The sequence below is a fragment of the Ascaphus truei genome, chromosome 3 (assembly GCF_040206685.1).
Source record: "Ascaphus truei isolate aAscTru1 chromosome 3, aAscTru1.hap1, whole genome shotgun sequence".
Lineage (NCBI taxonomy): Eukaryota > Metazoa > Chordata > Amphibia > Anura > Ascaphidae > Ascaphus > Ascaphus truei.
Genome location: NC_134485.1, coordinates 250,446,741 through 250,464,206, shown reverse-complemented (window position 1 = coordinate 250,464,206; position 17,466 = coordinate 250,446,741). Strand labels below are relative to the sequence as shown.

Genomic DNA, 17,466 nt, shown 5'->3' with positions numbered 1-17,466 from the left:
CACGGCAACGCCTGCACTAACCCATACCGGTGCTTGATAAATTTGCCCCAATGGGGGAGATTCACAAATTAAAGGCAACAGCTGTTAATTCTGGATCAAGCTCCAATATCCCTTATCGGAACCTAGTGAATCCTAGCCTATGAGTTCCTCACAACTGTTGGTGTGCAAAGTGCATTTCTCTTCTCTTTGTATGCGGTTGAATGCATTTACCTCAGAAGTACAGGCTTTTCCCTGCAAAGCACCCTCCTGTATGTCACATTTTATCCAGAGATGAGGTGCTGCTGTGTGCATTACAGGGCACTGATTGTCAATGTATTTTTTTGTTCTCTTTACAGCACGTGGCTTTATTAGAGGAGGAAGATATTAATCAGTCAGCAGATTACTTTTCTTATGAACATTTCTATGTCATCTATTGTAAATTCTGGGAGCTTGACACTGATCATGACTTGTACATTGATCAGAGGGATCTATCCAGGCATAACGATCACGGTATGAGAACCTGTCACTTCAAATTAGTTTTTGGTGCTGTAAACAAGCTTGTTTTGTTGTAAAATAAAGGTGTATCTGATATATTCTCCTTTTTCGCCTAAATATTTAAAACCGATTACCGCTTATTTTCAGCTCATTTTAACCATCTTTTTTATCAAAAGAGAAATGTCACGCATCTCTTCCCATTTGAAACTGACCACAATATACCTTCTTTTTACCCTCAATACACTACCTTCTTTTTACCCCCAATTTTAAGGAGTTAATATTAAGGTAAAGAACGTGTATTTTGTGTAGTTGCTGTCACCATTGTTACAATAATTCTGAACAAAGGACAGTCCTCGTAATAATTGCTTTGCTATATTGGCGTTTTTGAGGAGTTGGAAAATTCAAATCTTTATACGTGGATTCAGCATTATGAGGGGACGGGCTTTGTGGTGTTCTGTATTAGAAACTCCAGATGTGTAAATTAGTACATACAAAATGATTCTGTTGTGTACTTATGTGTTTAACTTGTCTCTTCACAGCCATATCGAGTAGGATCCTGGAGAGAATATTCTCAGGCGCCGTAACACGGTAATTGAGAATGTTTTGTCTAAAAAGTATTTCAAGCTGTTTAAGTGTTGTTTTTTTACTTCAATAGTTAAATGTGTGTAATACCAACTTACCTACTGAAGATCAATCCGTTCTCGTTTGATTGATCAGTGAAGATTGGTGATGTCATTACAAGTTGGTATCTGATAAACGCCCCTTTTCCAGTGTGAGTGAAATGCTTATGAATATTCATGAGCACTCCTGCACTGACATGTGCAAGAGGGAGGGCAGGGCTCACAAAGGGGTGTGCCAGGGCTTGTGACAGGACACGGAGGGGCTGTGCCTTAGCAAATGGTTGCTATAGCAACAAACATGCTTGTTAAAATTGATCATGTTCAATGCATAAGTGGCATGTTTTAAAAGCATAAATAGGATTATAACACTTTGACAAAAAATATGTATGCAATGATTTTGCTTCCCAGCAGCATATTTGTGTGCTTAATGTGCAGTTGTCTGTTTACTGCAGACGTACCGAGCATTTCAAGCCCTCGGTGATGCTGGTTATGGATTCAAGTGGTCTTTTTACTTTTTGACCCATTTAATATTTATGCATGTTGTGATGTTTCTTGCGTTGAGGCAATAGTTTGTAATGCTAAATAGATGACAAGTTTTAAACTTCCATGCTCCATTTTTCTAGAGGCAAAAAAGAACAGAAAGGAAAGATTACTTACGCTGATTTTGTATGGTTTCTCTTATCTGAAGAGGACAAGAAGACACCAACAAGGTGAGCTAGTAAACCTTTTCTTCATAAAAAAAAAGGCAGAGTGTTCTCATGAAGTTCATCACAGTAAATATTTATAAAATTGCACGTGTTGAGTAAATAAGGAACTGCATGTCTTGCAGGTGCCAATATGTAATCTCACATCGGTACCAAACATATGCTATTCATTTGTTGTCGAATAATACATAGTAAAGGTGGGTTACAGCAGTACTGTAAAAATGATACATTCTGTTTTTCTGTATTTTATTTAAACATTGCTGCTACTGCTTATTGATACTTACAAAAACCATTGAAGGTGTAATAGTACTTTCCTTGTGTACTCCCATCGTGTACATTATGTAGGAGTTGCAATAAAGGGAAAACACTGCACTAATGTAAGACCTTTACTATTTTTTACATTCTCTTCATAATTTGATCAACGGTACAAAAACAAATACTGTACCGTGGCATCATTTAAAATAGTATGTATTGTCTGTGTTTTAGTTTCTATGGTATATCGTGTGTATCTGTGTGTCACAAGACGTGAGTGGTGCAGTGATTAAAAGAAGCACCTCATTAAATGTTTTACGCCTCTGCTATTAACTTCACTTGCGCTTGATCTCCCGCCTGCACTTCTAATAATGCACTTTTCACTCCTAATGTCCTTAAGCCTGCCAACATAACACTTAGATTGTAAGCTCTTTGTGCCAGGGTCTCCTTTAGCCTTATCTTGTAATATGCCTGTGACGCTTATTCCTATTGTTTGTAATGTAGATTATTTACCGCCCAATGTAAGGCACTGCGTACATGGTTGGCACTATAAATCAAATTATACACGCACACAATTATGATTTACCGAATATCTTGAGCCGCTTCCAAAAAGTATTAGTATTTTTAGGGTTTTAGAATCCTTGACACTGTTGCCAGTGCAATTCTCTGTCCCCAAAATTGTTCCTCCTGATGTCCCTAGTTAGTAACATTCTTTGTTTGCCACACACAGTATTGAGTATTGGTTTCGCTGCATGGACCTTGATGGTGATGGAGTGCTGTCAATGTATGAGCTAGAATACTTCTACGAGGAGCAGTGCCATAAAATGGAAAACATGGGAATTGACCCCTTACGCTTTGAGGATTGCCTCTGCCAGATGCTGGATGTTGTGAAGCCCCAGTGTGAAGGTACTAACTATGAACTCTCTGCAGACTCTGCTCTATTTTTGTGTATTCTTTTTGTTGGCCCTCATTTAGATGATTTTTGTAAATGTTAGAAACCTGAATGACCGTCCAAGAGCATGGACGCCATAGGTGTGACTTTGTCGTTCTCTCTGTCTGATAAATTGCAGAAGACTTGATGTGTTCATTTCAAAATTTTGATTGAGGAGAGATTGGTAAATGTGCTATTATGAACAGTGTTTTGGTCTATTACGTTCAATGTGTGTACAACCACCACTATTTTGGGATGAAGGAAATTATCACATTGGAATTGCGACTCAGTATGTGTGGAGATGCATAGTTGTAAATGGGAGAAAGAAAGAAAATTGCTGTTGGCCAGATTCACTAGCAAGCTGGATCCTGTCAAGGAAAAAACACAGCACGTCACAGGACTATTCATTAGCAAAAACAGAGTTTTAAAAGTGGATCCATCAACTACTAAAACTCTGTTTTTGGCATTGAAAAGTCCTCTGAAGTGCCTTTTTTTTTCTTGGCAGGATCCAGCTTGCAGTGATTACCCCGTGTAACCGCGGTCGTTCAACTTGCGATGCGAGTGCTCGTACGTCTGCAAAATTCAGTCTCCCAACTGCCCTGGATACCAATAAGTGGATTCCTGACAGTCCTGTCTTGGCAATTAAAGAGGCACTGCTGGCGACGATTATTTTTTTCTTCTTGGGTTTGAAGCAGGAGTTCTCCATAGCTGAACTGCGTTCATTTCAGTTTCGGGGACCTCGTTTCCCGAGATACGTACCTCCAGGAGGGGATGCCGGCAGCAGCCCAGAGAAGACCAGTTGGGGCGTCAAAATTACGGCTTTAAATGTCCTGTGAGCCAATAGAAAGCCGTAACATCATCCCTTTGCAGCTTTCTATTGGCTTGCGTGACATGGGACATTTAAACTGCGCAGAGATACTGGAACCCCCCTTCCGAGGTAAATATTTTGGGGTGCAGGGGACCCCGGAGCGGGTCAGCTCTGGAGACTCCCTCCCCCCGCCCCTTGCATCAATCGGACTATAAAAAAAAGTGTGTCTCGCTGAGTGCGCCTTTAGCTAAGCAGGCAAGAGATGTTGGCTCACAAGGTTGCGGTATGTAACATTAAACACTGTAGCATGAACACTTAAACATGATAAATGCAATTACCTTTTCCGATTGCGGAGCATACACTGGGTGCATGGTTAACATTACCAGAGTTTTCTCTCTTTATATTGCATGCCGATGAAATTGCAAGCAGTTTAAATATATAATATCCTTGTAACTTTTCCACAGGGAAGATTACTCTCCATGACTTGAAGAAATGCAAGCAGGCAAATCTGTTTTTTGACACCTTCTTAAATCTGGAAAAGTATCTGGACCATGAGCAGAAAGACCCTTTCTCTATTTTGAGGGTAGGTGGCCAACAGGCTGCATATTTGAGACAGCAGTGACCTTCCACAGGAAACAGATGCTAAACAATACTTTTTTGTTTCCAGGTTGGTGAAAACGAAGGACAGGAACTTTCTGATTGGGAAAAGTATGCTGCTGAAGAGTACGCCATCTTGGTTGCAGAAGAGGCAGTAAACGATCAGTGGAATGATGAGTAAGATGAACACATTTTAGAGCAGTAGAGGCATGTCAAATCTTCCCTTCCCTTTCACTACCTTGTCTTAGTGTTATACCTACATTAGCATCCTGTTGGGTACCTGTTGCCTTTAATGGTTAAAATTGTTGTGTTTAATCATATTTAAAGGAGCAGTTCATGCAATATCCTACATGTGGGTTTCTTAATAAATCAGTTCTTTAGTATTCAATAATACTAACTACATAATTTTTTCAACTCTTAGTGCCATTTTTAATGAGTTTTAATATACTCCGCATCCTTTGATTTCTGAAGCAGGTTTTAACAGTCTTCCCCAGCAGTGCAAGATATTTGCAACACTTTCCTGTTTTTTTATTTTGTTGCCACTATTCCCAGCAGGTTGAGCTGCAAACTGTAACAATACATAATGTTACTGTAATGAAAATGGCAGGGAATATTATGTATTTTAATCACATCTGGTGCTTCAGGGGTTAATATGGTTACCGTTTAGTTTTTTTTAATATACAAAGAAATGTTTAATGGCCTGTTCAACCCTTGGCCAGGCCTAGATTTAGGACTGCTAGAATCTGGAGATAAGGGCATCTGTTTTGTCAGAGAGGGGATTCATTTATGGCCCCTCTGACATCCAAGTAAACAGGACACTTTTAGAGGTACTTTCAAAAGCATTCTCTGGAGGGTTCTGCAAGGTTCAGGGGGCGTGGCTAAGAAAGTATTCAGCAAAAGAGTGAAATTATTCAAAATTAGGATATCTGGTGATTAGGATAGAGCTTAAGTATACCGTTCAGATATCTGTAATCGTTGCAAGGCGAAACACTCAGTGAAGCCAGACACTTGAGGTCTGGAAGATGTAGCCAGGGACAGATCCATTTGTCGCTCTAATTTTGGAGCAAGTTGGTTACGTCCGTCATAATCACCTGAATCTATTGATATGACTCACGTCTGTCTAAGTATTGGAGAAATGAAGTTGAGTGCGTTTATATATTGAGGGAAGAATTTAAACGTCTCTAATGCGTTGTGTTTTTTCCCTCTGTCGTAAAACAGTCAGCCTAGCAGTGGATTTACGACAGGGGTCGGCTTAAGTGGGTTTTCAATGGGAAAAGAATGGTATACAAGTCTTGTCCTGGAGTTATGAAATCATAATTCAACAGAGGTGTGTTTGCGATGAAACTCATGACTGGACAGTTAATTTAAAGGGTTATTCCCTTTTTCGGAAGGATCGAACAAATAGAAGGGGAGGTGGACTATGTTTATATGTTAAACCGGATCTAAAACCTATTATAAGGGATGATGTCTGAAGGGAATGATGAAAATGTAGAGACCTTGTGGATAGAAATTAGCAGTGGAGGTAAAAGTATAAAGAAAATGTTTGTGGGAATATGCTATAAACCACCAAATATCTGTGAGATTGAGGAAGCTAAAATATTTTTGCAAATGGAAAAGGCATCAAAACTGGGTCATGTTTGCATAATGGGGGATTTTAATTATCCAGACATAGACTGGGGCAATGAGATTAGCGTTACAACAAAAGGAAACAGGTTTTTGGGGGTGCTTAAAGACAATTATATGACCCAAATTATTGAGGAACCAACAGGAGAGGGGCAGTACTGGATTTGGTCATATCAAACAATGTAGAAGTAATAACAAATATTCAAGCCCTGGAACATTTGGGTAACATTGATCATAACATGGTCTCATTTGAAATAAATTATCAAAAAATAGATTTCTTGGGTTCAACAAAGACCTTAAACTTTAGTAAGGCAGATTTTAATAAACTGAAGTCTAATCTAGTAGTAATACACTGGGATGATATTTTTGCAGGGAAAAATGTAGAAGATAAATGGCAGTCTTTAAAACATTGTTAGAAAAGCACACTTATCAGTGTATACCCTTGGGTAATAAGTATAAAAGAAATAAGTCAAAACCAATGTGGCTAAATAAACAGGTAGGGGAGGAAAAGGACAAGAAGAGGAAGGCGTTTAGATTCTTTAAGTCAGACGGGACAGAGACATCGTATCAGAATTATAAGGAATGTAACAAAAATTGCAAAAGGGCAATCAAATTAACAAAAATGGATAATCAAAAAAGGATTGCAATAGAAAGTAAGGTCAACCCTAAAAAGTTCTTTACGTACCTTAATAACAAAAAAATGAGAAAAGAAAATATAGGACCCTTTCAGTGTGAGATGGGTAGGCAGATTATTGGAGATAAAGAAAAAGCTGAGGTATTAAACAAATTCTTTGCCTCTGTGTTTACCAGGGAAGAATCAAGTTCAATAGTAGTGCCGCAGGAGGAAGCCACAACCTCCATATTAATGAACAATTGGTTAACTGAGGAAGAAGTTCATAAGCGACTTGAAAAAATTAAAGTAAATAAGGCACCTGGCCCCGATGGCATACATCCAAAAGTTCTCAAGGAGTTAAGCTCAGTAATAGCCAAACCATTATATTTAATATTCAAGGACTCCATTTCCACAGGCTCAGTACCACAAGATTGGCGTTAAGCAGATGTGTTGCCTATATTTAAAAAGGGAACTAGATCACAACCGGCAAATTACAGACCTGTAAGCCTGACGTCAATAGTAGGGAAACTACTTGAAAGTTTAATACGGGATAATATTCAGGAATACCTAATGGAAAACAAAATTATTAGTAATAGTCAGCATGGATTTATGAAGGATAGATCTTGCCAAAATAACCTTATTTGTTTCTTTGAGGAGGTAAGTAGGAATTTGGACCAGGGTAATGTTGTTGATGTGGTCTACTTAGATTTTGCAAAGGCGTTTGATACGGTTTCACACAAGAGGTTGTTGTACAAAATAAAGAAAATTGGACTCAGTAATAATATATGCACCTGGATTGAAAACTGGTTAAAGGGCAGATGGGTTATCATAAATGGAACTTTTTCAGGTAGGGCTAAAGTCGTGAGTGGAGTACCTCAGGGATCAGTACTGGGACCCCTGCTTTTTAACTTGTTTAATAATGACCTTGAGGTAGGGATCGAGAGCAAAGTCTCCATCTTTGCTGATGATACTAAATTGTGTAAGGTAATAGAGTTAGAGTAGGGTGTAATTTCTCTTCAGAAGGACTTGGAGAGACTGGAAACGTGGGAAGGTAAATGGCAGATGAGGTTTAATACAGATAAATGTAAGGTTATGCATTTGGGATGCAAGAATAAAAAGGCGACTTAAAAATTAAATGGAGATGTATTGGGGAATCCTTGATGGAGAAGGATTTAGGAGTGCTTGTAGACTGCAGGTTTAGCAAAAGTGTCCAGTGTCATGCAGTAGCTGCAAATGCAAACAAGATCTTATCTTGCATCAAACGGGCAATGGATGGAAGGGAAGTAAACATAATTATGCCCCTTTACAAAGCACTAGTAAGACCACACCTTGAATATGGAGTACAATTTTGGGCACCAATCCTAAGAAAAGACATTATGAAACTAGAGAGAGTGCAGAGAAGAGCCAACAAATTAATAAAGAGGATGGACATTCTAACTTATGGGAGGCTAGCTAAATTAGATTTATTTACATTAGAAAAGAGGCGTCTAAGAAGGGATATAATAACAATATACAAATATATTCGGGGACAATACAAGGAGCTTTCAAAAGAACTATTCATCCCACGGGTAGTACTAAGGACTCGGGCCATCCCTTAAGGTTGGAGGAAAGGAAATTTCACCAGCAACACGCCCAGGACAGCGCGCGCCCCAAGGCCAGGGAAAGCACCCGCTTTCCCTCAGCCTCAGCGCGCCTCCGCACAGCTGCTGCAACCCTGGACGCAGCCTAAGAGGGGATATGATAACTATATACAAATATATTCGGGGACAATACAAGGAGCTCTCAAATAAACAATTCATCCCAAGGGCAGTAAAAGGACTCGGGCCATCCCTTAAAGTTGGAGAAAAGGAGATTTCACCAGCAATAAAGGAAAGCGTTCTTTGCAGTAAGGGAAGTTAAAATGCGGCATTCATTACCCATGGAGACTGTGATGGCAGATATAATAGATATCTTCAAAAAAAGTTGGACATCTCTTTAAAAAGGAAAGGTATACAAGGATATACCAAATAAGTAAACATGGGAAGGCTGTTGATCCAGGGAGTCATCTGAAATGCCAATATTTGTCAGGAAGGAATTTAATTTTCCCCTTATGAGATATCATTAGATGATCTTTCACGGGGGAGTTTTGTTTGCCTTCCTCTGGATCAATATACTGCAAGTACAAATATAGGATAAAGTATCTGTCGTCTAAATTTAGCTTCGGTTGAACTTGATGAACGTCTTTTTTTCAACCTCATCTACTATGTATCTGGATGCATTTGAGTAAGGGGTTAATATGAACTCATTCAAAGTACCTTGCGCAGGAGAAAGGCGAGTTGGCTAGAGTAGCCGTGTGTCTTAACCCTGGTTGCATATCTAAGTCACATGCTCACTTGTGTGCTGTTCGTGACATGATCTATTGTGACGGACTGATGGGAGATATTGTTCATTTGAGGGACCTTTGCAAAGGGGAAAAGTGGGCCAGCTTGAGAGCAGTGTATTAACCCTTGTCCTGTATGCAGGTCACGTGCTCACAGGTGTGTCGTACGTGACAGTTACCTTAATAATACAGTATAAGAATAAATTGTAGCTGCCTAGTTACACTGACTGAAGGATTGATTAATACTGGAAGACAGCCATTTGGTGACCTTGGGGAGCTGGATCTTTGCTGATCGATTACAGGAGAACAAATCGATCATCCGCTTAGGTCATTCGTTTTCAATAAAGGTAATCAGAAGTTGCATATAATGAAAAAATATATATATTTTTGGTTTTAAGTGTCTCTTGACTTGCCTCTTTAAAGCAACCTCTTATGCAAAACTCGGTAATTAATTTTAACTAGTTTTCTTTAAATTGCTGTGCAGAAAAAGAACTGCATTGATAACAATAGTCTGCAACCCAGTCATATCCCATCTTGTAATTGAGTGGAGCACACGGTGCTTTCCTCTCCTGTTGCTCTAATACTTGATTCTTGTTGTGCATTATTAACTTCTTAACACGTATTCTCTTCTATTAAGACTAAGCTGAGCAGGGAGCCTTTCTTCTCTTCTAGATTGAACAGTGACACTTTGTAAATATAGTTTTGTATCTGGAATTTGCTTTTTTTTGGAGAGATATTTGCCGCAAAGCAGTGATATCACATTTCTCTCATTATGTATGCCTTGGCTACTGTGCCTAAATCTAATCCGCATCCTCCTTTACTCCCCGCATCCACCTTTTAATTTTTTTTTGTAGTCAAAATGTTACTGCAAGAATTGAATTCCAGAGACGAGCATCTACTCGCTCCACTGCTAGTTATTTTATACATGCCCTAAAGAGCATATAAAACTATTCCCATATTGTAATTCTTTTTTGAAAGTTCTCCATAAACCAACCGTTCCAGATGGCTGGGTGAGTGTTCAATCCACGTTGTCAAATCGTTGTATTTTTTTTCTCCCTGAGATGAGCACCCAAGACATGACACTTGAACTTCTATTTTGAGTAATTTTTCAAACTTTTTTTTTTATGTATAAAGGAGATGGTCTTGTAAGGTAGGAGTCAGGCAAATACATTTGTATACAACAAAAGATAGAAATGCCCAATGCTACATCCAATGTGACAAAAATACATGGTAAAATACTTCAATATTCTCGTAAGGGTCGTTTAGTTAAACCCTTTGGCCAAAGCGTTATAAGCCTGCAAGCCACATCACGGCATGAACAGTAAGCAGGTCCTAACACTGTGAACATTCTCATTTACCTCTGCTGGAGGGAGAATTTGGATGTGGCATAATACATTTGTCCAAAAGATTGTGCTTTTGGGCTATGCATGAGCTTTAATTTTAAGGACACAATCATTTGATGGCAACAAAGTGGTCTCTTACTGACATGCTATCCACAAGCGACACCTTTCTTCACGTTCAAAATATACATTTTGACAGCAGAGATGTACAGAAACGTCCCAGTGGCTCTTGTGAGTCACATTGCCCATACTAATGCTCGGACTTGACAAATTAGAAGAAAAGCTACTTGTCTGACCAAAAAAGCTACTCGCCCCCCTGGCCCCGCCCCCAATTTAATTTTTTTAATGCATTCCTAATCTAATAACATTCGTTTTTGATAACATAGTTTATTAATTGTTTTACATTTATACAATTCTACAATTAGTCATTGTTACATAGTTGATGAGGTTGGAAAAAAATTACATTTAGACGACAGATACCTTATCCTATATCCCTAACAGTATATTGATCCAGCGGAAGTCAAACAAAAAAACCCCAGTGACACATTATACAATACAGGGAGAAAGTGAACCATTGGGAGAAGGAAAGCAGACAGCCCCGAGCCGAGTGCACAGATCTGAGATATGAGGAGGGGCAGAGCCTGCTCCAGTCTCCTACCTCCTCATCGCTGTCCTGAGTGGGGCACTACAGAGTCTCTGCCCATGCTGCCTGGGACACCTCTGCCAGGCTGCAGGACAAATCCTCCCTGCTCAGAGGAGGGGGAGGAGGGAGTTTCTCCAATCTCCCGTCCCAGACTCCCCCTTTCTACATCTCTCCCCCCCATAGCACATCTCTCCCCCCCATAGCACATCTCTCCCACCCATAGCACATCTCTCCCACCCATAGCACATCTCTCCCACCCATAGCGCACATCTCTCCCCCCCATAGCGCACATCTTTCCCCTCCCCCCGCACATCTTTCCCCTCCCCCCACACATCTTTCCCCCCCCCCGCACATCTTTCCCCCCCCGCACATCTTCCCCCCCCGCACATCTCTCCCCCCGCACATCTCTCCCCTCCCCCCGCACATCTCTCCCCTCCCCCCGCACATCTTTCCCCTCCCCCGCACATCTCTCCCCTCCCCCCGCACATCTTTCCCCTCCCCCCGCACATCTTTCCCCTCCCCCCGCACATCTTTCCCCTCCCCCCGCACATCTTTCCCCTCCCCCCGCACATCTTTCCCCTCCCCCCGCACATCTTTCCCCTCCCCCCGCACATCTTTCCCCTCCCCCCGCACATCTTTCCCCTCCCCCGCACATCTTTCCCCTCCCCCCGCACATCTTTCCCCTCCCCCCGCACATCTTTCCCCTCCCCCCGCACATCTTTCCCCTCCCCCCGCACATCTTTCTCCCCCCCCGCACATCTTTCTCCCCCCCCGCACATCTTTCTCCCCCCCGCACATCTTTCTCCCCCCCGCACATCTTTCTCCCCCCCCGCACATCTTTCTCCCCCCCCGCACATCTTTCTCCCCCCCGCACATCTTTCTCCCCCCCCCCCCCCCGCACATCTTTTCCCCCCTCGCACATCTTTCCCTCCCCCCCCCCCCGCACATCTCTCTCCCCCTCCTGCCCCCCCCATTCTGCACATTACATTTCTCCCTCAGCACATCTCTCGCCTCCACACACGCTTGGTTCCTCCTCTCTGTCTGCGGCCTTGAATGGGCGAGCCCGCTGATGTCACCACTGGGGGCAGGACTGTTGCCGACAGGGCACTGTGATTGGCTGGAGGTTCAGGCAGCCGGTAGCAGCAATACAGACACTTAGGGGAGAGGAGGCAGCCTCGCCAGCTCCCAAAATCCATTCGCCCTGGGCAAGTGAGTTTGTCGAGCCCTGCTAATGCTCATCTCCTAACGTTTCTTGGGATTTGGCGTTTAACACGAACCTACACACAGCAAGTGGAATGTAATGTGAATGCCCCCCTTACAATTACTGCCCACTAGCCCTGGAGTGTAAATAAAGAGGGTTCTCACTGGTGAAGTCTGAATTATTTGGCAAATTAGGTAACAAAATGCAGCTTCTCATGTAACTATTTGTATTTCATTGCTGTTTTTGTTCTTCCAGTGTTTCCATTTTCTTTTCTCATGCAGAATTTCTAAAATATTTTTTTTTTTTAACTTTTTTATGTATTTGCTTCATACAATATGTTGTGGTCTAAGCACGGAAAGGTGCAAAGCCAATATAAAATAACTGTCTGTAAGAAGAGAACTGTACATTTTGTAAATCCGTTGGAGGGCGAGAGTATCACTACTTTACTTTTCTGCCACAGTTTGACTGCTACATAAAACTGGAAGAAATCCAATATAATTTGCCAAGTAGAACTAGGCTTTCAGCGCAATGAGGTGAACACATGTAAACTATAAAACAAACATTACAACTGTGTCACGGTAACTTATGACAAGATATAATGAACACCAAATATCTGGGTTGAACTGAACGAGGCTTTGATATAATAAAATATAATTTATTCCTTAAATAAGGTGAACACAGCAATATAGTACAATTAACAGACAAGAAGGTAGCACTTACTTAGGGTTGGGTAATGGAGAAGTATCAGCTAGCAATTCTCCAGCAATCCGGTGACATTCAAGATGGTATCAGAAGAAGAACTAAAAACTGTAGGGTTGACACAGTTTATATACCTGTGTAACCCTATTCTTAACATTGAATACAGACTATTGGTGAACAATTATCGGTATCCAATCCCTAACGTGGAGACACAGATTAACCCATGCCCCCCAGCTAATTAGCCCATGTGTACTGGGACTCTATGGGTAGCCCCATAATTAGATCAGGGGCGACGACCAGTTTACCAAATGAAGTATCTGCATTGTTTGTAGGTGTAGACATAACACTTATAAACCACTCCAGTTTGATGATTCTCCACCCTCAGGTAACAATTAGAGTGGCAGGATCTGTTGATTAGTACTTAGTGTAAACAATCAGGCAGTTAACTTTTGATCACGGTGCTTAGGTTCAATCAGCCGGCTGCCCTTCATGACCTATTAGCCTAGCAGACGGAGTCTGCATTTTCAGATCAGATCCAAAATACCATATATATACTTTAATATCTACACATATTAATAAGTTCCATTCTGGTGGGCTCAGTGGGTTGAAATTTGCCAGTTTTTAATGCCTACAGTGACTCCACATATTGGCCAAATATCAACTCTCTGCGACCTCCAGAACTGGAGATACAGAAATGCACTTTAAAACATCTTTAAAATACAGAATTATAATGAAACATGGGAACAGGGGAACATACATTTTCATGACATGACAAGGTGTAACCCACCTTACTGGACCGTAGTCCAGTTAACCCCCTTGCCTCCCTGGTGAGGTCAGGGGGTGGCCATATGGGGTGCAACCCCTTTAATACCGGCCAACACCCTCTCCCTCTACAAACTGGTAGACCGTTTTACACAGAATATTCTACATAAAATGTGTTCATTACTGACTATTTATAGAATCATAATTAAACGTACAAACGTGGTATTGATTCAAAGTTGTAATGACTAGTGCTAAATTATTATAAGAAAAAAAAAATCACGATGACCACATTTAAGTTTTACCTTGGACCAAAGTGAACATGGGGCCGGTTAAATTGTGGGCAGTTGTCTGCATATACGTATATTTAAATATGATATGGCCACCATGAAAATATTAAAAGTTAAATGTGTTGGAGGGTTTTTAAAAATATGAGAAGCATGAATTTCAGAGGAGAATCAACTCGTGACTGAGTGATTTTAAAAAGCGGAATTTTTTTAAATACATTTTAATATTTGGTTTATGAAAAATACATGATGGTGGATCCTATCAAAATGATGTGACATGAAAGCTGCTGACTTCCAGAAGCCAGGATTTTATTAGTACTAACAAAATTTAAATAATCCTGCCAATACTATTGTTTTATTACTCGTTCATTTCTGTTTCAGGTGTGATGCCGAACTAAACCCCCTGGACCCCCAGATGACAAGTGATCATAAATACGCAGTGGATAAAAGACCATTTTTTGAGATGCCGTCCCATACATCCGATGTAGATTTGGAGGAGTATGAATATGAAGATGACTTTGAGTAATCATCCCTTGCATTGTATAGCAGGGGTTCCCCGCAGCTGGACTGCCACAGCACCTTTTGTTTGTTGTCCCCAAATGAACAGAACTATGTACATGGAACGATTTCTAGACTACTTTCGGAGCAAAAGAAGACTGAATTTCTATTTTCTGAATAATGGCATCCGATGTTTTATATTTAATGCTGAAACTAATCTGCAAAATAGACCAGTATTTATTGACATTGATTACATAGTTTTGCTGTGTTGAATACAATGGTAGATGATCAATGCACTGCAATATTGTGGCTTCGTGTGTGTGTGTGTGTGTGTGTATGTATGTATATGTGGTTTTTTTTTTTAATACAGCCATACAAAAATGAATATTTTATTTTTTTCTTCTGTAAAGCACGTTTTTGACCCTTGCTGCTGCAATCTTCATTGGTAAGTCTACACCACCAGATGGGATAGAAACACTGGAGTTTGTCCTTTAAAGTCTAAGTCACCGCTAATATTAACAAAAGTAACAATGTACAGAGGTAATGTCTCATGGGAACTACATCTGTCATTTTAATGCTAAGTGAAAGTGTTGGGAATAACGTACGGTAAGATATCTTGTAGCACATAGGGCACTTATTCTGCATCATTGTTGGGCTCTGCCAAAGAACATATTTTGTTCATGTTCTTTTGTATTATATGTGACCAATAGCTTGGTATAAAGCCACAGGAAAGATGCCATGTGCCACTGTCATTCGGTATAGATTGCGTTCTGTGATGATGCTGCTTTAACTCCTTTTCTGCCAGAGGGCCAGCAATACATTCGAAAGTAGTGTATTGCTGTCCCCTCCAGACAAAGAGGTTAAAGCATTATATTAGCACTATAGTAAAGTGGGCATTAAACTCTTTATTTTTTCTTACTGGTTAGAATGGAATCTTCACGTTTAGGTATTGTCACATTCCACCTATCATCAATTTATGTTCATGTCACAAACTTTATATACAGCCTCCTTCACCAAACAAAATGGCATCAAATGTTTTTCATTAGGTCAGAGTGCCTTTAAATGTACATATGTAAACTTAAGAGTTTTTTGGTGACCTGATGGGTTTTTAGTGTTATTTTAAAACAGAATTGACTTTTCTTGTGTGGAAAAAAAAAGCTGTAAATGTTTGCTGTGTAGAAACATTTAAAGGACTAAAAACAAAAAATGTATTTTGAAATAAACTATTTTTTTTGCAACAAGGTACCTTGTTTGGTGAAGCATTTAGAGTACAAAGTCAGCCGCCATACATGAATCTACTTATTTCTAGGATGTAATGAAGTCCATCAATCTGTCCCTTCCCTGCTGTGCTAAACTCTTGCTATAATGTTCATGATTTAAAGCTGCAGTTCAGTCTTTTTTTTAATTTTTATTTATTTTGTTACTTCAATAGTTTCATGTGGGCAATCTCTAATTACCTAAAGAACTGCATAGCTACAGGTCAATTCGTTCTCCATGTATTGATCGGCGAAATTTGGTGACATAATTAGTGAAGGGATCTGTTTATATTCTGCTTCAGTCCGTCAGTGGAAGCTCATGAATATTCATGAGCAATCCTGCACTGACATGTGCTAGAGGGAGGGCAGGGCTCACAAAGGGGTGTGCCAGGGCTTGTGACAGGACATGAAGGGGCAGTGCCTTAGCAAATAGCTGTTAAAATAGAATACAAGAAAATTGGTCTTTCAACGTTGTTTTTTAAAAACAGAAAATGCTAAAAGTATTTTTTCTTACTACAGAACTGATTTATGAAAAAAAACACATGCAGGATATTGACTGAACTGCAGCTTTAAATGTCTCGGTCAATGAGGAAACAGTAAACAAAACATTCCTACTTATACACATGTAGGGGAACTGGCCATATTCCAGTTAACCAATTACCCAGGCCACAGTGTTCTGCATACAGTGAAAGGTCTTTAAAGAAATACCACAGCGCTCTGTGCACTTGGCTGCAGGAGATTGGGGGGGTGAGGACGTGGCGAATGCGTCACGGAGCTGGTTCGCCCTGATTGGCTGAACCAACTGACGACTGCAGCCTGGAAAGACAAATTTACTTGTCTCCAAACTGCAGCAGCAACGACACGCTACATCGCCGCCAGTACTATGCTACCTTCAATAAGGAAGCATAGAAGAGTCCCGAATGTGCGAGCACGTAGCGATGCCCTCACCATGCGCGCGGCCTTAGGAACAGCTTGAAAGTACCTCCATCCAGCAGAAGTAGAGGAATCACAGTTGGACCTATTTTTTTTGGGGGGGGGGGGGTACAAATTTTGCAGGGTCTGGTAGCATATCACACAGAAGCTGTGGGAGGCTGCAAAATTCATTGGGAAACATGCTGCTGTGATGTCTTCATGCTGCAAGATGTTCAACAAGGGGGCTTAACACCAGATCACAAAGTTATGGAGGGCCTAAGTTTGAAGGGCTGCTTTATCCCATACGCTGGACACTCTGGTGAAGGATCTATTGATGCAAATCCTTTTCTCTGTGTTTGCAATCTACTTTTAACAGAATTGGAAGTGAATACTACACTATACAGGTGCTTTTGTCTTTTTCTTGTAATGCATGTTCTTCTATGGGTCAGAGATGTGTAGACTCTACAGCAAACAAAAAAATTACTCGCTAATTTCTTTTGGATGTTACCAACATCAGCCCCTGAGAAATAACAATGAGAGGGCCCATTGACTTGTTTTTGGTAACGTCATATATTTGCCATGATTTAATGCAGCTTAGTAAATCTAGGCGTTGCAGTCAAAACTAGAGCTGGCTTTTAAATTTTGGTTTTAGAATTAATTTACTCAAACAATCAAACAAACAGATGAACCCAAGTTTGTTGGTGTGCTTGGGTGCAAAGGACCCAGAGAAAAAGGAACCTTTATTTTTTTTTTTTTTCCAAAGTTTTTTTTATTAGGCATTGTTCATAATACGTTGTACACAAAATAGACATCAAGTTGCCTAATACAGGTTTTCTTTGTTTTTTAAGGACAGAGAGAAGGAAAGGCTCAACGCGCCCCCGACCTTCAAA

The 17,466-nt window shown here is 40.6% G+C and overlaps 1 protein-coding gene across 6 annotated transcripts in view; it reads left to right on the top strand.

Moving 5' to 3' along the window:
• Positions 1-15,649, top strand: part of LOC142489585 (serine/threonine-protein phosphatase 2A regulatory subunit B'' subunit beta-like) — a 68,880-nt gene extending 53,231 nt beyond the window's left edge. For 5 of the 6 annotated variants that reach the window (XM_075590609.1, XM_075590610.1, XM_075590613.1 and 2 more), the window contains 7 exons: positions 336-489; positions 1,014-1,062; positions 1,718-1,804; positions 2,781-2,956; positions 4,254-4,372; positions 4,457-4,563; positions 14,292-15,649. In XM_075590609.1, the coding sequence (XP_075446724.1) occupies positions 336-489; positions 1,014-1,062; positions 1,718-1,804; positions 2,781-2,956; positions 4,254-4,372; positions 4,457-4,563; positions 14,292-14,436 (837 nt within the window). In that variant the 3' untranslated portion in view covers positions 14,437-15,649. Of the gene's footprint in view, positions 1-335; positions 490-1,013; positions 1,063-1,717; positions 1,805-2,780; positions 2,957-4,253; positions 4,373-4,456; positions 4,594-14,291 lie in introns of all 6 variants that reach the window. The other variant, XM_075590614.1, reaches the window with a different exon arrangement.
• Positions 15,650-17,466: the final 1,817 nt, after the last annotated feature.